Raw genomic sequence first — 24,176 nt, forward strand, 5'->3', positions numbered from 1 at the left:
TATCTATATAAAGGATATTACTAAATATTTAAATCATCGACAATTTTTCATATACATTTCACTCAACTATACTATACTAACGAGTATTCTTGAACTATATTGAAAAATTATGTAGTTTTCCGGTAGGTAAGAATTTTATATGTTTAATAGATGGCAGTAAGTGCCAAGAAAGAAGTATAAGGTAATGTTTTGAGGTATTTTTAAACTAAAGCATTTTTTGAGTGTTGTAATAAATTATTTGTTTTGTTTAATAAATGGTACTTATTTTTAACTATGATCTATTTGCATATTAAATTAGTAAAAATAGGAGAAAGTATTCAATAGCCACAAGTAGAAGTTAGGCTTAACCGAATGGAAATAGCCTTGCTATAAGTAAGTACTTGAGAATGGTGATACGAATATATGATATAAAATTATACTATCAGTAATATCAGCAATAATTGTGGCATTGATAGAATCTATAACTGAGTAGCTTCAGAAAGTATATCTATAGCAAACCTATTTTAAAAACTTAGGGTTACTGTAGAATCTCACGATAACTTAAGTATCTGTACAATGCATTGTGGCTGTTGTTCACATAGTCATAAGGAAAATATATAGCTTACAAAAGTGGCTATTAACCCAACAAACAAGCTACTGAAAATCTAAGCGAGTCAGTAATACGATAACAGCGTGATATTAATTAGTACATGTACAAACAGAAAATGAAAATGTTGCTTTTTAAGGTGATTTTGACTGGCTTAAAAAATAAAAGTTTGCCCCAAAACATATCTGTTGATATTCTTCCTTGCTACTGCCACTAGTACTTGTATCAATCAAATAATGATAACTTAAGTCATTGTGATAAATAGTGAACTGTTGGGATTGATGAGGGGAGGTAATGTAAATTGTTGATATAGGTGTCAGTAGTTTTCTTGTAGCAATAACTATCACTGGTCAGTTTAAATAGTAAGTAGATGATATTGCTGCTTTCTGTCAGCAACAATAGCAATGACCTTAAAAAATTATGGTAGTGCTTTTACAGATGCAAGCTTCTGAGAATTGCTCCTTTCATATTTTTTTTACTTAAAAGGATTAGTGGTAAGCATGGTAAACGAGGTATTATTAAAAATGTCTTGAGGCACTCCTTCATGTATTTGCACACCCTTTTTTATGATCAGTACTTAGGTAGGTATCACATGTTAGAAAATAAAGGCTTCAAGACTTCTCAAATAATTTTAAAAGTTCAGGGAGCTTGTATCAGTGGATTTAATTATACATATTTCTCATATCTTTATTTTAAATTGTTATTGTGTATACTGTATGCATAATTTACATTAACACTACCAATTAATACTGTCAGAGTTAAAATCAGCCCTTTAAGAAATCTTAAAAAGAACTTTATTTTAGAAAAAGGTTATTATGTTGAATCTGAAATTTCAAAAGAGAAAACATACTCACACCACAAGTAATAAAGAAAAAAGAATATTCCCAAGTTGGCCAGTTTTTTTAATGATGAGGAGGAATTTTCATTGAAAGTTGTTTGTGTTGAAGATGTATTGGGGGAAATCTTGCTCATAAAAATATTCTTAAAAACTAATAGTAGTGTTTTTGCATAATATATATAGCCTATATGCAAATCTTTAACACTAAAGTGAAGATTTTGATCTCATTTTAAGAATCAATAATAAATAAATCAGATTTACAATTTTTTTTATTTCAAAGTATAACAGCCCATTATCATCTGATCATACCAATAAATGTGTGAAGTAAAATGTGCACTCATCTAACTTCAACACAAAGTTTGCATATAATGTTGGTAAGATTTCTGATCTTACTTGTAAATTAGGTCAAATTAATCAGTATGTTTTAATTAAAACTTGTTGTCTGCAAAGATCTACTATGACATCATGCACATACAGTTACCTTGACAAGTGACCATCATTGATGTTATTTGTTGCCCAGCTTTCAATTCAGTGCTGGAAAATGTTTCATACAACATGATACATTTTTAGCCAGGAGCTAATAAAAGTTATTATTTTTTATTTCTTCTTTTGTAATATATCCTGAAACAATACATTTGAAAAGAGTCAAGAAAGTGAATGAATGAGGCTCAACAAAGATCAAAATGATAGACACATTATAATATCCCTTCTAAATATTAGTTTATATTGTTAGTACACACATATAACTAGTTGTGAGACTAAAACCTTTTTTATATTTTGAAGATATATCTAAAGTATGTTTCAAAATTAATCTGTATTTTGTTTTTCACAAATGTATAAAAATTAAACCTGGATAATTTGTGTTCTCATAAAAAAGCTTTAACTGAGAACTAAGGGAAAGAGATGACTTAAAATAAGAGCATATGTATACAGTAAGTTAGTGCAGAACTCTTGTTTTTCTAAAGAATTACATGTAAATGGGTCACTCACAATACTTTACCAGAAAGGAAGTAATTAGAATGTAATGTGATTTCTTCAATAATATACTTCATATGATAGATGTTTCTTGATTGTATTGTAGAGTTAGAAAGTGTGTTTTCATTGCTGGTATGTAAGTTCATGTGAGAGATCAAAATATGATTGTATGTACTTTGTGTTTTTAAACATCCTAAAAGTTTTGAATCACACAATTATGGATAATTCCTGAATATTGATCATCCATTTGTGAGAAATATCAAGTACTATATAATTTCATATTGTTAAAATGATTATCAACATGGTAAAATGATAACATTTTGATTCACTTTTGTATATCTTTATCAAGTATGATAGAAGTTTGAATTAGTAGATGAAATGCTTAATCACCAGTTAAATAGAGAAGAAAGCCACTTCAACAGCTTAACTAAATAAATTATAAGTGTTCTGATCATACCAGTTATTTTAATAAGCATTTATTGTTGTTAATGTCTAAAGACTTTGACTCATATTCTTAGTCAGAAATTACACAAATTTATTCTGTGGCAGAACATTTATCAAACTACAGTATTTGAGATAAAGTTTATTCTCTGTGTGCATGTCGGTACTCATGTAGTGAAAAAAAACCTTTTATTACAACTGTACTGTATATGCTGAAAAGTAATGTGTCGTATTTGTATTTTCAAGCTGTTGAAAGACTGAAGAGTCACATTCTCCTGATCAGAAATTAACCCATTTATAACCAATAAACAGATCTTTGGTCAATTTATTTAATTTATCTATCAGTTCCATAAGAATTTAAGATACTAATCAACAGTTTCTAACTTTTAGCTGCAGCATAGTGGCTCATAAAGCAACTTTTTTTTTCATTCAAGTACAAATAGCTCATAGCTTTGCCATCTCTTGACTGACTTGAGATCTAATTACAGTTTTAGACTCAAGAGGGCAAACCCTTTTGACTGTTGCAGTTGACTGTGCCCAAGGTCTGAAAATTAATTTACTCTAATCATGCCAAAAGAACTTCAATTTGAGGGTAAGCTGGTAGAGATCCTGATGAGTAATAAAATTGAATCAGGTATATCCACACCCTATGATTGGTATTGCTGGTGCACAAAAATATAGATAATAAAAAATGTCTCATAGATTTATTCTAATCCTTTTTAAAATAATTTCAAGTGCAACAGATATTGAGAATTCTTACTTGTTTTAAAAGTCTAACTACACCTCAACAAAGTTAACTACATCCACAAGAAAATAAAAGTCCTATACAACTCACAGTGTATTTTTAAGACAGAAACATCCTTTTTAAAACCTCACTAGATAACATTTATTAAATGCAACTTTTAAGATACCTTTCATAATGATCTGTGAAGAAGACAAATTAATACGTATTAGTTGCCTACTTGTAAACTTTCAGGTCTTTTTAAAGATTGGGACAACATTAATAGATTTAATTACCTGAAACTTATCAACATTCAGTGAACTTTCAAATATTACAGTTCAAACCCGCAACTCTTTATTTAAAGTAGCTGCTTATAAACAAACAATGTTTTTGTGTCTGTGTGTGAGGTTTTGAAGTCTTTTGACATCTGTTTAGCTTTGGTTTGAAAGCAAAAAACAACTTACTGCATACTGGAATTTCTTTTTTAAATTATTTCAGAAGAGGCTTTTGTATTTATACTTTTCATAATTTTTTCTGCTGTTTCGTAGAATAACAGTTTTAGTATTGGTTTCACTATAGAAAGAATATTGTTTATTTAGAGAACACTGAAAAGAGTCTTTAGAATAATTCCTAATTTAAAATGACATGAATTACAAAACTACACTTAAGTACCTGATGTTTATGGCAAATGAATATTAGCCCAGATATATGGTTGTTTTCAGACAAAATTATGTCATTCCTGTTAGTGGTGATTGTGTAAAAGAGTATTAAAGGATATTCAGTATTAATGTTATCAAAGCACAGTTATATGAATTTATAGATAGTAAAGATTGTATTTTATTGTTCTCTTGGTGGTTGGAAGCCTTCAGGTGACTTCAAGTTGACCAATCTTTTATCATCCACATCATCTGTTCCTTTACAGTATAATTTGGTAATGCTTCAGACTCAAATGATAAAGTATGTATGTATGTGTATATGTTATTATTTTAATATGATTTAATGTACTTAAGTTAAATTAGGGATTTTCCCACAATTGAATTTTAATACATCTGTTTACAGATACTATTTAGCTTGGTATGTATGCAGTAGGTTAAAAAATCCAGGTTATATTCATGAAGCTTAATGAAAATAGTTTTAATATGTATAATATTAATTTTTTAACAGGTTTTTGTCTTGTGATACAAAAAATGAAGTCAGCTTTGAGTTCAGATCTGGTCTTCAGTGAAGAAGACCTCCCATATGAAGAGGAGATTTTAAGAAACCCCTTTTCTGTGAAACATTGGATGAGATATATAGAATTTAAGAAAGATGCCTCAAAACAAGCCATAAATGTGATTTATGAAAGAGCTCTTAAGGAGTTACCTGGAAGCTACAAGTTATGGTACAATTATTTAAAACTTAGGAGAAACCAAGTGAAAAACCAATGCATATTAGATCCAGCATATGAAGATGTGAATTTTGCATTCGAACGTGCACTTGTGTTCATGCATAAGATGCCTAGAATATGGCTTGATTATTGTCAGTTTCTGATAGATCAGTGTAAGATAACAAGAACGAGACGAGTTTTTGATCGTGCTCTACGTGCTCTTCCAATTACTCAGCACCACAGGATTTGGCCTCTGTACCTCTCTTTTGTAAAGAAACATGAAATACCAGAAACAGCAGTTAGAGTATACAGGCGCTACTTAAAGCTGACTCCTGAAAACACGGAAGAGTACATTGAATATCTTCGTTCGCAGGAACGGTTGGATGAAGCAGCAGTCAAGTTAACAGAGTTGGTTAATAATGAAGATTTTGTTTCAAAAGAGGGAAAGTCTAAACACCAGATGTGGAATGAATTATGTGATCTGATATCCAAAAATCCTGATAAGGTTCACTCATTAAAAGTAGACTCTATTATTCGTGGAGGGCTCCAACGGTACACTGATCAGCTTGGAAAATTATGGAATTCATTAGCAGATTACTATATTCGAAGTGGAAACTTTGAGAGGGCTAGAGACATCTATGAAGAAGCCATCCAAACAGTGTTGACTGTCAGAGATTTTACACAAGTTTTTGATGCCTATGCTCAGTTTGAAGAAAGGCTAATCAGTGCAAAAATGGAAACTACAAGTAATTCTAACTCAATAGAAGAGGATGATGAGCTTGAATTAGAGTTAAGGCTGGCTAGATTTGAAGACTTGATGGATAGGAGACCACTACTGTTGAATAGTGTGCTGCTTCGTCAGAATCCTCATAATGTTCATGAGTGGCAAAAACGTGTAAAACTTCTTGAAGGGAAACCAAGAGAGATAGTAAATGTTTTCACTGAGGCAGTTCAGACTGTAGACCCCAAGTTAGCCTCGGGAAAACTTTATCAACTTTGGGTTTCATTTGCTAAGTTTTATGAAGAAAATGGGCAAATTGAAGATGCTAGAGTCATCTTTGAAAAAGGAACTCATGTTGCTTACACTAAAGTTGTAGATTTAGCAGCTGTGTGGTGTGAATGGGCAGAAATGGAACTGAGACATGAAAATTATGAAGGTGCTTTAAAGCTCATGGAAAAAGCGACTGCTGCTCCACCTATAAAAATTGCATATAACGACTCTACAGAACCTGTGCAGTCTCGGTTGTACAAATCTTTGAAAGTATGGTCCATGTATGCTGATTTAGAAGAGAGTTTTGGTACATTTAAGTCAACTAAAGCTGTATATGACCGCATTATTGATCTCAAAATAGCAACACCCCAAATAATTATTAACTATGGCTTGTTTCTTGAAGAAAACAGTTATTTTGAAGAAGCATTCAAAGCCTATGAAAAAGGCATTGCTCTCTTTAAATGGCCCAATGTGTATGACATCTGGAAAACCTATCTATCAAAATTTTTGAAACGTTATGGTGGGCAAAAATTAGAACGAGCTCGAGATCTTTTTGAGCAATGCTTAGATGGCTGTCCAGCCAAATTTGCAAAATCTATTTATTTACTGTATGCCAAACTTGAGGAAGAACATGGACTTGCTCGCCACGCTATGGCTATTTATGACAGATCAACCCGAGCAGTTGAACTTGGTGAACAATTTGAGATGTTCAACATTTATATTAAGAAAGCTGCAGAAATCTATGGAGTGACTTACACACGCCAGATATATGAGAAAGCTATTGAGGCACTACCAGATCATTATGCTCAACAAATGTGCTTGAGGTTTGCTGATCTTGAGCAAAAACTTGGGGAGATAGATCGTGCAAGAGCCATTTATGCTCACTGTAGCCAGATGTGTGATCCCAGAACAACTGTAGAATTTTGGCAAACTTGGAAAGACTTTGAGGTTCGTCACGGCAATGAAGATACCGTGAGAGAAATGTTACGCATTAAGAGAAGTGTCCAAGCAACCTACAACACTCAGGTGAACTTCATGTCTGCACAGATGCTGAATGCTGCAGCTACTGCTGCTGGACAAATTCCTGAGAACTTGCCAGAAAACAGCATGCAGCAGCTTGAGGCTCAAGCTAAGGCACTTGCTCAGGAAGCCCAAAATGATCAGCCACATATGCCTGGAAGAAAGGATATAATGTTTGTCCGTGGAGGAACAAATACTGCTGAGGAAGAACTTGCAGAAATGAGTAAAACAACAAACCCTGAAGAAATTAACATTGATGATGATTTTGATACAGATGAAGAAGAAAATGTGGAAGAAGTTCAAGTAGAAAGAAGATCTGTTCCAACAGAAGTGTTTGCTGGCTTAAAGAGAGATGATGATGATGAATAAGAATAACAATAATATTCAGGTTTTCTCATATTTCAGTATGCAAATACTAAGAAATAATAAAAGGTTAGTCATAAAAAAATATAATACAGGTGTCATTCTAATAACAAATTGAAATTTATTTAACAAACAAATATTTTAAATAAAAGTGAGTAGCTTAAGACATGACTAATCACAGTGTAATTAGAGCAATGACATCTTATTCTTTAGTGATACAAGTTCAGATTTTACAGAATGACATTTGTTAACTTTATATCACCATCATCAATTCTCTTGAGTTCATTTTATAGTTTTTACTCTTTTTAACAGGTTTAATATTGCTGTAAATACTCTCAAATAAACAGAATTAAGATCATAGTTTTATCAGATAATCATAATTGCTTATAATGATTAAAACTAACAAATGCAGTTGTATTTAAATAATGTTTATGATAAGGTATTGCTAAAAATCATAAACTTACCTTGAAGTGTACAGTTTTGTGTAAGAATGTCCAATGATTAAAAGGTTTATGAATCTTCCCCAGTTTGTTGTTTGTCTTTGCTAAAACTTGGATTTTAAGTATTCTAAATGTTGTAATTACCAAGTGACTGTTTAAGATCTTTTATTCTTACTTTTACTTGTTATTCAAAATAACTTCTGTAAATTAAAAAAAAATAACTCACATCAACTAATTATCTGCTACACAGTAAACTAGATACTAAGTACCACCTATGAGTAGTTTAAAACATTTTGTAAGTAAAAGTCAGTCACAGCTTACTTGTGAAATTTTAGTTAAAAAGAGTTTACTGTTTAACCAGATATAGGCCAGTTGATAAGGTAGAGCCAGTTAGCCCCTAATGATTCCTTCCAAGCATTTGAAATGAATTTTTATCTCTTGTTTCCAAATGTATTTACAAAGTTTTACTGGCACACATATAGGTTAATTGACTTTTTATGATATTGGTTAGTCAGTCTCATGAGTCTTCGACTTGCATATTAATATCATTATTTTATTGTATTTTAACCAACTATTGAACATATTGCCTGACTTTAATTTATGCTATTTCATCATGTCATGGGTAATTAATTTATTACCCATTGAATGCTTGAAGGATATTTCATGATGGATACCACTTTCTTGTTCAAACATACTATAAGGCAGACCAACTCATTTACATGAAGTGTGGTAACTGTTGCTAAGTTTCAGTGTTTAAGCTTGGCTTTGCAGTTGAAATACCTTCAGGCTCAGATAAGCAGAGGAAACAAGCTCTTGAGGTATTAGGGATTGAGCAGTAGTGAGGTTTTACCAGAAGTACCAACAACATGTTTCTTTCCTGGGATAAGTAAGTGGCTAAACCTGGATCTGAAAAAAAAATATATATATATATGTCATGTCCTTTGTCAAAATATAGCTCAGAGGTTTACCAAATAGTATCACACCCACCCATTGATTTGACCTCTCCTTCAAGATAAATCTTCTTCATGATAGAGCACCTGCAGTATACTGCTCACAATTTCATTATGTATTTTATTGGTTTAAACTTCATGTGCTATTATTAAACAACACTTCTCTCATGAAACTTCACAATCATTTCACAAAAGAAAAATGATTGATGGGTTAAAGAAGCATCTAGTTGTCATTGTTCAGTGCAGAGAGAACACTGTCAAGTTTCACTTCAGATTACTTAGCAGTTGATTTTTGTTTTGTTTTTTATCCAGTAAAGTGCAGCATTGTGAGTAGTTCCAATAACAATGTTATTTTAAATGTAGGAGGTGGTAGATCTGTGAATTGCTAAGTAGGTGGGATGTTGTTAAATGGTGCTAATGATGTTTATAACAGCAAGCCAATGGAAACTATTTATTAGTTCCACAACCATATTTGTTCTGCTTTCAATACATTTGGTTTTCTCATGAAAGATAGAATTGAACTTAAAATTCTGAAATAAGATGTTTGAAAATCGAGTGGTTTTCTCACATTCAAGTTAATATTAACCTTAGTCAGAGAGAGTGTGTTCAAAGAAAAAGGTATTAAGTGCAGTGGTTTCATTGATTTCTTGAGATGTTGTGTAACTTTTAAATTATTGTCAACTTTGAGTAAAAAGGAAATATTTCCAGAAATAGATACACACTAGTGTTTCAAATTTCAGGGTGAAATATTGATGTACTTTTTATATCAGACATGTTATCTTCATTTTTTTTGCACATGAACACTTATGTTTTAGTTCTGTTTAATGATTCATTCGTTCATCTTCTGAATTTTGTTTAGGTTTTACAGAAATGTACTGTTTAATTTCAATGACTTTCTTCAAGTTCAACATTGTTTGTTTAAATCTATTGTTTTTCCTCAACAGAGTTAGTAAATTTGTTCAAACTTGTAATTCTAGGACTTCCCCAGGACCATTTCTGGCAATTTTCCAGCACATTAGGAGAGGAAACATTGCCAGAAACTCAACAGACATGTCAAGTAACAAGCGTGTATTGTAATGAAGTAACACTCATTTTTCAGTTATTAGTTTTAATAACTATTAAAGTTCAAACATTTTATAATTATGCCAGTATAGAAAAATTACCAAAAGACTAAGTTAATGATACGAAAATTTAACACATTTTATGTTTACAGAGTGAGAAGTCAGTGCTTACAACTGGAGGAAAATATTTTCTTTTACATAAAGTATTTTTCTGGGTTTTAACACTAATTTGTCATTGTATTTATAAAGATAAAATCTCTTTAAAATTACACAGTATTAAGTATACATGTAGATTAAATTCATAAAGTTTAGTTAATAACAATGATTTTTAACACTTCAAACTCACTGATTTATGTTTATAAATTGACAAGTCCAATACTTGCACCTAGAGTAAAATATATACATATATGTGTCTTATTTAGCATACTTTTTCATTGTATTTTATAAAGAATGGTCTAGTATAATTTGAGTTTTTGACTAGTACACATGAATGTGATTAAAGTTAAAATTAAAATTTTCTCAGGTTCTTTAAAGCATTTAACATTTCATCTAGTTAGAATGAGGTTGTAAATCTGTAGTTCTCTGATTTTAAGCATCATATTTCATAACATGGGTGTATTCAGATTACCTGAAATTCTAAAAGAAATAACTTCTATTTTTAAAACTTATTGACTTGCATGTTATACTAAAACCATATTCTAGATGATACAGGAGTCCATTGACAGACAAATAATTAACAAATGGAAAATTACAGGAAAACAACTGTTAGTGGTACAAAGTAAGGTATTATGGCTCAACCCTGTAACAATAAATGTGTCAGTTAATGATAGCAGAATACCTTAAATGAGAGATAACTGAGACCATTCCATGAAATAATGGTTATAAGCACAAATACACGAGGTAAAATCCTAACAGTTTATTTTTCATGGTCAAGAGAAGTCACATTTTTAAATGAGTAATACAGGTACTGATAAGAACTAATTTTTGACTCATTGCTTTGGCTTTTGTCAGACAGAAATTAATGTGGCATAGCATGCAATAAAAATAAGAAGTCATGTTCTAGGATTTCATTTATCTCAGATTATCTAACTTGTGAAATTGCTACATATGTAGGTAGTAATTTTTTTGAGAAACCTATTAAATAGTTTGATATATATGACAGTTGTGTTATATAAAATCAAAAGAGAAATTAAGTACCAATGATTATGATAAATATAATTTTGTATATGATAAAACAATGTTTAAATGATATGGTTTCCATACTTCTGAAAGTTAAACACCTTTGTCTCTATTCAAGGTATTTGTTAGAATATAAATAATAAGGCTGTTTTTTTATGCTTTTGTTTTTCAACTCATCTGTGGTGTCTGGATGAAAAACTCATCGTTCTAGGCAATATTCAGTTATGGGGTTTCACTATGGATCTAGGGTTTTTATTGCTAAAATATATACCCTTTTAATTGAGTAGTCACACTCTCCAAATTTCAGCTAAGTAGAATTTTCCACATTACTGTCATACATAAACCTCATCTGTTGATAAAAGTGCTTTGTCAACATGTCTAGAATTTGGAGTGGTTTGTAAGATACTCTGATGTGAATGTGTAGGGGTTGTCATTTTCTGGTTTTTGCTTTTTGGTCTTTTGTGTATGTATGGATGAAGTGACTTCAATATTTTTTTTAGCTGTTTTATATTTCTCAGAATAAGGGTGTTGTTTTCAAATTCTGGCAGGTATACGTTGGATATTGGGGTGAATGCTGATGAGCACATGACAATGTGATATGTTTTTTTTATTTAATATTGATCTGAAAAAGTATGTTAAAGTGTTTTATAAGAAGGCATAATGTTTCAATAGATAATCAAGTTTTGTCTGTTATTTTTGGTTAGTCCCTTTTGGATCATCTGTAAAACTCTCTCTTCAAGTGTTTGTATACAGTGTTACAACATCAAGGCTAACAAGTTTCATTTTTCCATAAACTGTTTTTTTTTTCTTAGGATGAAATATTTGACATTACTGATGTTATATGAGGGGATAATTATAAGTATGGTTAGAACAACTGTTTGTTGTGTTCATTAAACTCACTGTCATTGAGATTGGACAGTGGGTTAATGAATTTTCAATAGTCCCTAACTTCTAGTACAACTTGTATGATTATCAGGAAGGTTCAGGGATGTTTTGATGTTTCTTTTTGTTTTCAGTGTTTAGTAGTTTTATTATATTTTTAACAATGGGTTGGTCTCCAGTATTGTTAGCATTACTTTTCAAAATTTAGTTTTATTTAAGGAGCCACATTTTCCAGTCATCACGATGCACTTTTCTTTTTCACCTGTAAGTATAATTAATTTTTTAATTTTCATCATTTCAAAGTCAGTAGCAACATTGATAGCGAGCTCTGGAGATAATTTTGTTTTCATTATTGACTGTGTTCCTAGGTCCTAGCTGTATTTAAAGTTTTTGTTGGAATTTTAATGTTTTCACATTGTGGTTTCTAAAATCAAGTGCTTTCAGTCATTTAAATAATCTGGTATGTTATTTATTATAAAATAAATTGTTCTATTTTTCTACTTTAATTTAACTTGAGTTATCACTGTTATTATATTTATGTATAGGCCATGCTTAACTGTAGATCCATGTTTTGTATCCCATTACTTCCAAAAAAATTGCACTCAACACTTTGGGGCCATGAGTATGTTATAAAAGTGATGATCACATTCCATTAATCAGTTAGAGTAGTCCATGAGTTGGTGGTAGTTAGTGTTTATAGTTTGTTTTATTTATTTATTAAATTTTACATTACAAATAATATTCATTATATAATATTACAGGATATGTCGTACATAGTAACACACAGATAATAACACATTACAATATATCATAGAACAACAGCACATAGTTTATCACTAGCAGAGTCTACCACCGAAATTTTTCTTTTTATAAATATCAAGTTTTTTTAAAGATGTTTCAATTGTGGGCAATTGCTCTGAGGTTTCTTTACATATATTGGATTGTTACATTTTTTTGTTTTGTGTTCAAACAAAATTGTTTTTTGTATGTCTTTTATATTTTCCAATCATTTTTTAATAATTTTTAGTTTCTTTTATTTGGTTGAAAAATGTGTTTGACTGTTTTATTGAAATAGAATCATTTATTTCTAATGAAGCATCAATTTTATGCAATAATATGTAATTTCACATCTGGAAAATAGAAGCTATAATTACCATATTACCTATCTAATTAGATTCTCACTTGGAAACAAACCTGAAATTGTGAACAAACTTTCAAGATGTTTTAAAAAAATACAAAGGTAAACTATATATAAAAATAGTTGGGTGAGGTATTGTCTTTATCCTAGTTACAACTGTCATATGATGTATCACTCTGTCTTTAATAGGTTACTCAAGAAATGACAACATATACATGTAAAAATACAACAAAATAAATGTAATCATGGAACTCAATTCTTTATTTAAATAAATTTATTTTAAGCCTGATAATATCTGTAGCAGAGCAGTCAAAACATCACTTTCATTAAAAAAAAGTATTTCCCCTGAATAATATGAGTATGAGACTACTAATTAAAATAAAAACAATCCCAACAGTATTATAATACAAAATGGAATATAATCACCAGCTGTGTTCAGAATTTGCTGAAATACCAATAAATGTCTTTATTGTTAATAATAGTTATTTCAGTTGGTTTACACATGCAAAGATGAACCAATAGTATGCATCTGTTGATACACATTTCTTATCATCTGCTGTAATGTATGACTTCTGTACTTTATAACTTTATGACATACACTAAACTTCCACATACATACAGAATCGAGGTTAATTCCTCTTTTTACACATTCTTCTTTCAAGAACATGTTCAGAGAAAAGAGATTTCTTGGAACTCTTGATGAATGATGTGCCCATTTGCTGCATATTCAGTTGTGATTTCTCAGTTAATTCTACTTAATTGAACTAGATCTTTATAATCAATAGAAATACCACATTTTAAAATATGAGGCCCCAGTACTTATTTTGAAATTGGTTTGAAAACTTCCACAGAGAACTTGTCATACTGCTCTTAGCATTGTTGCTGCTTGCACTTTAGCGTTGTTTCTAACCAATAAATATGTTGGTCAGATAGACAATTAAAATTAAATTGTGTTTAGGTTTTAGTTTTTTTATTTTAGTTTATTATGTGTTATTTTTGCTTCAAATTACTTGTTAGAAAGATTTAATACTTTTTAAAAATATAATTTTATTTTAGTTAATTATGTATTATTTATGTATTAAAATATATATCAGAAAGATTTAATAAATTTCTAAAATAGAAACCAAACTGTCTGAGTTTGGTTTGTTTTGAATTTTGCACAAAGCTACACGAGAGCTATCTGCACTAATATCCCTAATTTAGCAGTGTAAGGCTATGAGGGAAGGTAGCTAGTCATCACCACCCACTGCCAACTCTTGGGCTACTCTTTTACCAATGAGTAGTGGGACTGACCATCACATTATAACACCTCACAGCTGAAAGGTCAAGCATGTTTGGTGTGACAGGGATTCGATTCTGCAACCCTCAGATTACGAGTCAAGTGCTATAACCACCTGGCTATGCTGGGCCAAAACTGCCTCATTTTATCAGGTTTAGTGTAGCAGGCAAAAGTAAGTAATAATGCTAAAGGACAGGAAAATAAAATAAAACATCAAAGTAAACTGTGTGAAAGATAAAAATTTACAATTAAGAATATAACCAAAAGAAGTTTTTTTAAACATTCAAATAATGTTTCAAATAGAGCAACTTAAATTGTAAACATTTCATTGCACAGTATGCTTATGATAATACAGAACATATTCAGTCAGAATGCAAACCTTTAGTTAAAATACTTAATTAAAACATTCTTTTTTGTAGAAAATACTTGTAATCCTTAATAAAATCTTACCAACTATTGTGAAGATGTATTAAGAAAGCTCACAGTTACTCTAAATATTGTTAAACTGTATATTGCTCTCCACAGAAGCCAAATGAGTTCAACCTTGCAACTGTAAAGTTATTTATGATGCTTCTGATGAAGATAAGACAACCTTTAGAAGTGCTCAGGCCATCAGGTTTTATACTTTTGCCTTTTGATTTCCCAAATCACATGTGTATTTGTATTTATTTGTATTTGTATTTAGAAGGTGGTTGGTATGGGTATTAGAACTTTAATTAAAATAAAGTAAAGAACAACATTTCAACCTTCTTAGGTTATCTTCAGGTTAACAAAGAAAGAATTTGCCATGTGTATATTTATTCTTATTACTTTGGTATTTTAAAAGTATGAATAGGAGAACTAGCTGACATTTTTAAGCTTGAGAAAAATGGCTGTTTTATTATACATAATGTAGTAGCATTCAGTTTAATAATTATGAATTCAGAAATACTGTTTACACATATGATCCTTGAATTGTATTAACATCATGTAATTATAGCAGTTTTGAGAAAGAGTACTTAAGAGTCAATTCCATTGTTTTAAAATCTTAAATATCAATTAGTAATGACTGAAGTTACACTGTTTCAAAATGAGTGAGTTAAAAATCACCAATTCTCATTGGCATCTATATCCACTTGGCTAGGGCATATTGCATTTAATAGATAATATGAAAATTTCCATACACTAATTTAGAGCAGTCTCATAAAATTTCAAAATATATCAAACGAAGTAAATTCTGAAGTGTCACAAAGAATTTTATTAAAGTATAAAAATTGGAGTTGCTAACTTCACACATTTATTAACTGTATCATCTATTCATCGAGTTCTTTTCTAATTTTGAGACATTTCTCTTGCTTTTCTTTAGCTTTACTATGCAAAATTAACATTTGTAAAAATTGAGTACAAACCTCAAATTCCTCAGCTTTTATCTATGGAAATCAAACTAATATCATCTTCTTTTTGCTTTAACTTTTCCTTAACACTTGTACTTCCTTCTCTACTTCTTTTTCTTATGTAAGTGAAGAAAATGTGGATCAATGTTTTAGTCAAAGTTCCCTGAGGCTGTAACTAGTGAGCATCTTATAATAAGTCCCATACTTCCACTTGTATTCAAAGTTTCAGTTCTCTTAATATTCTTTTTCTTTTTGCACAAGATCATAATGTATAACAACAGTTATAAATTTAACATGAATTTACTCAAATTTTTCTATTAAAGACAAAACCACTGTGTGAAATTTAACAATCATCAAAATTTCTGCTGTTCTACACAAGATTTTAGTCTACTGGAATAAGGTAAATGTTGATCAAAGATTATCTTGATTTCTTTGGTTAGTCAGAACTATCACTATATGTGTCACAATCACATTTTGCAGTCATTCACACAGAAATTTGCCCAGAATAATGTATCTTTTTAAGTATTAAGGAGTGCATCTGACATAAAACTCAAGTCATTTCCACCAGCAATATTAGTTCTTTCAAACGGTTCTGCCCATTATTATGGGGTTTTCCCCTATTATATTCCAGCAAAATTTTCTAGACAAAGGCAACACTTAATGATCTATTCAACATGTTTTGAAAAAAGAAATATCGAACTCTCAAAGTTTGAAATTCTTTAATCTTACAGTAGTTGCAATCATTCTCTCGGGGCAATCAATGAGGCTCCTGCATTTTGTGATGTTTAAAGTTTTTATAGTTTGAGATGTGTAACAAGTCATTACAATACAAAGATGATAATATCTTGTATATAAAAGTAAAAAATTTCTTTGTTCACAAAGTACTCTGTGATCTTTGGAGAAACCTCAATTGGACTTTGTAGGTTGATACACTGGACCAAGTGGTGTATGAAAGGAAATTATTACCTAAACCTATCCACTCTGGGCAACTCCTGCAGCTAATAACTCTACATTCATAAAATGATTTTAATTGAATTTTAAAACAATATTGTGTTGACTGACTTCAACTCAACTGCAAATTATTGAATACTCTAAAATACCTACAAAGTTAGCTTACATTGTTATTTGTATGAAATGACTGACAGTGTAATTATTGTTTATGCTTGAAATAAGTGACCATTGTATCACAAACACTAAAGTAATTCCAGAAATTTCAATTTTTGTTTTTTTATTTCTAATTACAATAAATTTCTTGTTTTGTTATCAGATTAAGAAACAAAAATTGTATTTCATAAAAAATTAGTTCTTTACAGGTCTCACATGAAGATTAACAACAAAAATATTACAGAATAAGGTTAGTAAATAAATAAAACTTAAGGTAGGACCCTGAGTAGTTGTTATCAAACCCATTCAACAAAAGTAGAAAGACTGTGAACATAATAAATTATGTTTATGATGTTTCAGTTTAATATGTGAATGGTTACTAAGTAATAGTTATATTTTATGAAAATATTTATTTTACAAACATTTATGTAAAGTCATGCAATAAAAATATAACAACTAAGCCTTATTATATGTACGTAAACATATAGGAAATTTCATGTTAAAAAAATTAGATGACTAATCAAAAATTATTTTTAAAGTACTGACTTACACAATCACAATGCAAATAATATTATAAATGAGTTATGTCATATTTGTGTGTACAAAGCACTTGGGCAAAAACACAAAAGTGTAATACTTAGCACTAATATGAAAGCATTGAATAAATATTTTAAAAAGAAATACTTTATAAACAGACTCATATGGTATTTCTGTTATTATAAAAAAAAATTATCATTATATGGCACTGGCATTACTTTTATGTACTGAATGGTGTTCATTATAAGCTATTATTTAAATGCGAGTAATATATGTGTTAAATTGAGTCATAGAACAAATCGGCAAATTTATTTTTACTTTTTATTTGGATTTGTGCATACAGTACTAGTTAGAAAAACAAATGTAAACATGATTTTTGCATATATTGGCATGTTCTAAACAAATCTTTACATGCTGTAACACTTCAGTATAGCAACCATTATAAGAAATGTAATAATCTGAAATACAGCTGATGTATATATATTTTGATGTCCTAATACCATAAATACTATTTTTCTACATTTAATGGATATTTCTTGGATGGATTCAACACACAGAAATAATACTCGTAATGCATTAGTATTAATACTGTATCTAAATAGGCACACCCAATCAATTTTTAAGACTATCTGTGTTTTACTTGGTTAAGTAACAATAATATTTTGATTTGTTTGTTGACTATCACATTGAGCTATCTGTGCTTTGCACATTACTTGTAGCAAAACCTCATTTTTAATATGATATGTTCTCATACTTCCTACTGAGCTGCCAGGAAGCTTCCATTTTGGAAAGAGATAAATATTATTAATTTAGTTATGTAGTAATACATTTTGAGTATATTTAATGATATCTTGCCACAAGTACCTCATGATACAGCTTCAGGATCAAAGAACTTTTGTATGTGCAACAATAAAATCTGATCAACTGTTGTGCTTTTCCACTATTTATTAACACTTAACACATTAAATTTCAAGGGCAGATTTTGAGATATTTTATTAAGTAAACTGCAAGCCCTAGTTAAAAAGGTTTAGAACTTGAGTTAACTTTACTACAAGTAAGCAAAAGTATATTTTCAAACATTCAAATACATTTTGTGCTTTATAACCCAACAAAATACAATACACAAAATTTGAAGATATTATTTACAAATGATTTTACTCAATAAGTATCTAATGGTAATAAACAGTTTTCATTTAATTGCTAAAAGGTAAAATGATACATTATAACAATACAACAAAAATATTATTCATAAAACCTCTGTAATGAAGTCATTAACAATGCATTTAATTTTACAATATTAATTTCAAAATTATACAAGTTAGAGGTGCTTAACATAAAATTGATTGTGGCTTAAAAGTTGATACAATGGTATATTAATTTTTATTTTGTATATCTGTTTTGGTTTCAGTAAAATTAAGTATTAAATGAAATAAAGTTCCCTAATTTTCTACAAGCTTCTATTATCTCTAGTAGTTATTTCATATCAATCTATTTTATGTCTTATCAACACTGCCACTGAACTTCTTATGTCTGCACATAAACAAATTTAGAGAAGAATTAAACCATTCTCCTAGTCAGTATGGTTATACAAGTGTGCTTTATCTGTAGACCTAGTTTCACAATTAATGTTAACTATCATAACACATGAAATGTGCAGCAAACTTGGTGTGACAAAGATTGTTTTAAGTATTATTTTACAAGATATTTTAATCTAATATGTACCATAAATCTTCTTGTATGTTTCCCAATATCAAAGAAATGTTTGTCATAATAAATTTACTACATTCACACTTTATTATGTTGATTAATCAAGTTCAGACTTCTGAAATAGTTACTAGGGATCACAACAGATTGTCATATCACAGCATATTTTCCATAAAATTTCTAAATAATAAACAAAAAATTAAAATAATTGTACTTTGTGATTAATTAACCTTTTATATCTTTAGAAAAATATTTAGTGCTTACAGTTTGTGATTTGAAAACGTTAGGTTATAATGTGAAACATTCTAATCATATCTCATTTGCTCAGTTATGATTATCATAATCCTATATATAAAAAGTGTTTATTTTTCTTCACAATAATCTGCATCAACAGAATTTTCTTCTGATAATGGAGGAGCATTAGTCTGCTCAAGGGCCGGTTGTATTGCATCGTATTGCCACACAGGACGATCTGTAATCTGAAGCAGCTCAGCCAACTTAGTAGCTGATTGAATAACCTGAAATCATAAACGTACTCTGCCTTATTTATATATACACAATGAAACTTACCGAAAACCAAAAAAAACGTTTTCTATTATTTTCACTCTGTGAAACAAAGATCTATTTGAAATATGCAAAAATCAAGGATTAAAATATGTGAATCAAGTTGATAATACTTTTACAAACAGCTAAGTGATGAGATAGGACAATGATTTTTATAGATATACAAAGCATCAAAAAACATTTCACACAATGAAAATAAAGAATTGTATAGTACTTATAACTCAGTGATGTCGAGAAACCCACTTGTTGAGAAATTTATATGCAAAAACGGCTTCTATGTAAAATATTTTCTCAACCCAAACGAGCCGTTTTTGCATATAAAAAAGTACTTATAACTGTTTTAACATCCATACAACTAAAACCTAAGAATGAACTTTAGATCTATTGTAATAGCTCTTCAAAGTTTAGTTTCTATTTAATAAATGAATTGTTCAACTTTGTTACATCATGCATGTAGTCCTTGCAATTTTGAACAAAATTATACATATAATAAGAAGTTTGAATGCCTGTATACTTTATTTTTAACTCTTCCTGCTTAAAAGGAGTATGTTTGGTTTTTTGTAAGCTGCTTTCTGCTCCCCCCTAATGAAATCAAATGATTCAAATATGTCCCTCATGTACATCATCATGTGTAACTTCTCCACCAATAGTAACATAACATACCTGATGCATGTGATTCCCTCTATATGCCTATACCGAACTATAACTTCAAGGCTTGACAGAAGAAGTAAGCACCAGAAGAAGGAAATACTTTGGGAATACATTTTCAGTACAGGAAAATTATAACTTCTGGTTGATACTTCCCCTTCTCACAAGATTAGCTAGAATTTTACATTGATTAAGTAGCAGGAATGGTGTTAGGGAAAAACAGAACCCCTTCTTCTCTTCACCCCCCCAAAAAAAAAAAAAATAAATAAATCGTTTCATGGAAACCTCTAGAAATGGAAGAACCAGATCCAAAGATCTAATAAGGGGAATTGCACCACTTCTGAAAAGGTATAATCTTTGCCCATTCATGAAATGTGTAGTATATAAAGGCAGAAAAGAGGGAAGCACATCCAAGCAGAAAAGAACTGTGAAAAGATAGTGATCCTGACTTTGTAAATATACATGTAACTTAATCCCCTAAAGTATAAAAATGAGAAAAATAATGAATGTGCATCAATGTGTAGAGTGAGTATGGAATGATAGACTGTACTTAGTAGGTTGACTATATCCAAAACCCATGCCATTGGGAACTGACATTCCCCGCATGGATAAGATGAGGACCATACTATCTTCACCTCAAAATCAAGAGACCAGAGGGTAATCTAGATCCACTCCAATTCTTGAGCATGGTACGTGTTAGCTTTGAACTATCAATCCAGAAACAAAACATCCAATACTGAAAAGATGTCTATATAATAAAAATTAAATTCCCCAACAGAAAAAGTGACCAAAACCACCCAAAAAAGCAATATCCTTGGCATATAATAAAACAGGAGATAGCAAAAAGGACAGAACTGGAACAATCCCCCTTATTACTACTGTGACTATTATTACACAGAAGAAGTATGACTGAGGGAGGAATATTGAAAACCATAAATGTGAATGAAGACTTCTGTTGATTGGTATTACTCTAAATACAAAACCCAGCCAAAAGGTACCAACATCCACATAAGGATAAAATAAAAGCTCCCAACTGAAGGGAAAAACTGCACTTTGACTTATCTCTTCTCTGGGAGTGTATATTGCATATTGGAGGATAGAAGACAATTATCCCTACTCTGCACTGGTTGTAGCCACTTTTGTATGGAACCCATTCAGGAGTGTGTCTCCATGGTCAACCACCCCAATGATTGGGAATTGGAAAGTGGTAAGGACTCCCATGCTCTGCTAGAAGAAAGAGGGGTGAGAATACAATGGACAGTCCAGAGGAACATCATCACCTGAGACAGTGCAATGGGCGACCACAAAACCATATTCGGTAAAGCAGACCATACTAATTTATTCAATATTAGGGATGGGTAGCTGTCCCCTTTTACTGTACCCATGAATTTCATGAGTTGTACTGTCCAGGATGGGCAAGTTTAAGAAGCAATTACATTGTTAGGTTATTCATCTCCAAGCAATCTTGTTGAACACCCTGTCTCAACAATAAGCATTACGAAGCCATGGAAGATAAAGCATGAGTCAACATGAGTGTAATGTGGAGATTTCAAATTGAAGAATACCTGGTTAAGTACCACTCATCATACAGTATGATTCACAAAATTAGTGAATGAAGCAAGGGCTCTTAAAAGGAAAAATATGAATATAAACTTACCTTGTCAAATTCACAATGAAGCCTGAGGAACGGCCACAGGTGGAAGACAGAAAACCTAACAAAGAACTAACTGCAATATGGTGTCAATAATGGGAAAGAAACATATTAGGTGTAGTACATATGTCTGACTGTAGGATTTCCTCCAACAGCCGATAAAGACGAGATGTGAAGAAAAGGTGAGGTGTTGAATATGATGTGAAGACGCAACAAATTCTGGGAAGAATAACCTATTCTAATCAAAAGAAAAAATTCCAAACAGAGGAAGATTGCCAAGAGATAAAAAGTTGGGAAAGAGTTTCATGGAAGGAAGTCATGCCAGCAATATTACAGTGAAGAGTATGGAGCAGACATAGAAGTCTACCTGGAACAAGACTAGGATAGAGTTGAAAAATATAAGAAGAAAAAAATAGCAAAAAGGAGAAGTCTTTGGGAAAAAGGAATGATATGGATAAGACAGGTAGAGTAATAAAGCAAACACAAAACGACTGGCATGCAAATCAGATCTTCGATGGTCCTCTCGGGGTGGATTCCTGTATGTGGTGAGGGGACCTACCAGGGATGGTTCTGTTCTTTCATATTACCTCCTCTGAGATCTAAACATCCACCCACGTGTTTGCCGTGTGTGGCAACCCATGAAGAGGAAGAGAGGATCCTGATGGTTAAGGGGTCCAACCCTAACACACCACTTTGAACTTGAGTTCCTGAAGATGGGTGGCCTTCCTTGGGTCAATCGGCCAGTCCACTTGGACCAGGGTCAACCAAGTACCAGTGTTAGATGTTTTCAACAGGAGTTGTGGACATTGTGTCTAATGCTGGTGTTTGGGTATAGTGCTCACGAAACCATGGTGTTGCTGCAGTGTCCTTGTTTGACATTGTAGTGTGTTCCCTCATCGGGTTCCATGATGAGTGGGTCAGTGGGCACCGAAATTTCCCTTTCTTTATTATGGATACTCCAATTAAAATTCTGAATAAAATAGTGAAAAAACAGTCTGTAGGTAAATGACCATGTCTTGAAAATTCTGTGCAGCAACCCTCACCATCTGTACCACCTGTTTTACTTCATTTTCTTATATTGCACTCACTTTCAGACAAACCTTAAGGCAAATATCTCCTTTTTTCATTCAGAATGGACTTGCTGGCTTTCCAAAGTCAGTAAAAAAGCTTCATCTGGTGATATAATGGTTGAAACATCCACATCCCAACACAGTGAACTCCTCTTGAATTCAAAGGCAATTGGGGATATACCTACAGAGGTTACACCTCATGCTACTTTGAATTCATCACGAAGAGTTATTGTTGAGAGGGATTTGAAGAACATCCCAGAATCAGAGATTCTCGCTGGTTTCTCCAACCAAGAAGTTTTTGCAGTGAGGCGTATCGCCACTCACAAAAATGGAATTATGGTGCCGACCAATGTCCTCGTTCTGACATTTACGTCACCATCAAAGCAGGTTATCTTAATTGCAGAGTATAACTATACATTCCAAACCCTCTCCAATGTTTCCGGTGTCAACAATTTGCTCACTAGAAGACGTCATGTTGTGGTTCCTTGACATGTGCTCGTTGCAGTGGCAAAGACCATGATGCCTACAAGTGTGAAACAAATCCTCATTGCATCAACTGTAATGGCTCTCACCCGTCCTACTTTCATTCTTGCAGTAAATGGTTGGAAGAAAAAGAGGTGCAGCGTTTGAAAACGATTCATAACATTACCTATCCTGAGGCTCAAAAATTGCTGTCCACCACCTGATCTCAGACGTATATTGTTGCACTTCGTTCCACAGCTACTGTGGAAGTACAAACAGAACTCTCTGTGCCTCCTAAAGAACCATTCTCCATACAAATGAAAAGTCTTTTGACCTCCATGGTTAAAAAAGATGACGAATCAACTTCGACACCTATCTCTGTCCCTGATATACAATCCATCAAACCCCAAAATCCACATCCTTTGGTTCCAGGTACAGGCATTTCCTTGGATCCATCTTCCTCTCTCACCCCAAGATGCAAAACAATCACTCGTTCACATTCTCAGTCTCTGGGATCCCCTTCCAACAAAAAGACCTGCCCAATTGACCCAGGGCGGGATCCATGAAGGTTGATAGGCCTCCCTCGAATAAGAAAAGAAACAAAAAAATACTTTGTTGTAAACAGGAGGGTTCTCCTCCCAACTCGCCTACACCTAAATAAAAATGGCCACCCTGATACAATGGAACTGTCGAGGTTTACGTTCTAATCTAGATGACATCAAAACACTGATTGCTTCCTACCATCCTGTTTGTCTCTCCTTACAAGAAACATTTCTGAAACCTGCCAATAGTCACCTTTCGGTGGTTTTCTTTATACAGAATAATAGGCTGTG

General features: G+C 31.6%; 2 protein-coding genes across 14 annotated transcripts in view; one reads left to right on the plus strand and one right to left on the minus strand.

Annotated features, from left to right (window-relative positions):
* The first annotated feature begins 130 nt into the window (after positions 1–130).
* On the plus strand, positions 131–19,128 carry fand (Pre-mRNA-splicing factor SYF1 fand). Of its 8 annotated transcripts, none has more exons than XR_013029635.1 (3): positions 139–181; positions 9,669–14,846; positions 16,486–19,128. XR_013029635.1 is itself a non-coding variant. In XM_076504431.1 (2 exons), exon 2 carries the CDS (start codon positions 4,749–4,751, stop codon positions 7,305–7,307), a length of 2,559 nt encoding a protein of 852 aa, XP_076360546.1. In that variant the 5' UTR covers positions 131–181; positions 4,726–4,748; the 3' UTR covers positions 7,308–7,823. The 8 variants fall into 8 exon arrangements, 2 of the variants coding, with proteins under 2 accessions (XP_076360546.1, XP_076361404.1); XR_013029497.1 differs by having other exon boundaries at positions 9,669–9,772; positions 14,756–19,128; XR_013029848.1 differs by having other exon boundaries at positions 157–181; positions 9,669–9,764; positions 14,756–19,128.
* Positions 17,552–24,176, minus strand: part of BBS4 (Bardet-Biedl syndrome 4) — a 53,831-nt gene continuing 47,206 nt past the window's right edge. For all 6 annotated transcript variants that reach the window (XM_076509733.1, XM_076511988.1, XM_076511155.1 and 3 more), the window contains one exon: positions 17,552–19,466. In XM_076509733.1, the coding sequence (XP_076365848.1) occupies positions 19,311–19,466 (156 nt within the window). In that variant the 3' untranslated portion in view covers positions 17,552–19,310. The remainder of the gene's footprint in view (positions 19,467–24,176) is intronic.

The sequence above is a fragment of the Tachypleus tridentatus genome, chromosome 1, assembly GCF_004210375.1.
Source record: "Tachypleus tridentatus isolate NWPU-2018 chromosome 1, ASM421037v1, whole genome shotgun sequence".
Lineage (NCBI taxonomy): Eukaryota > Metazoa > Arthropoda > Merostomata > Xiphosura > Limulidae > Tachypleus > Tachypleus tridentatus.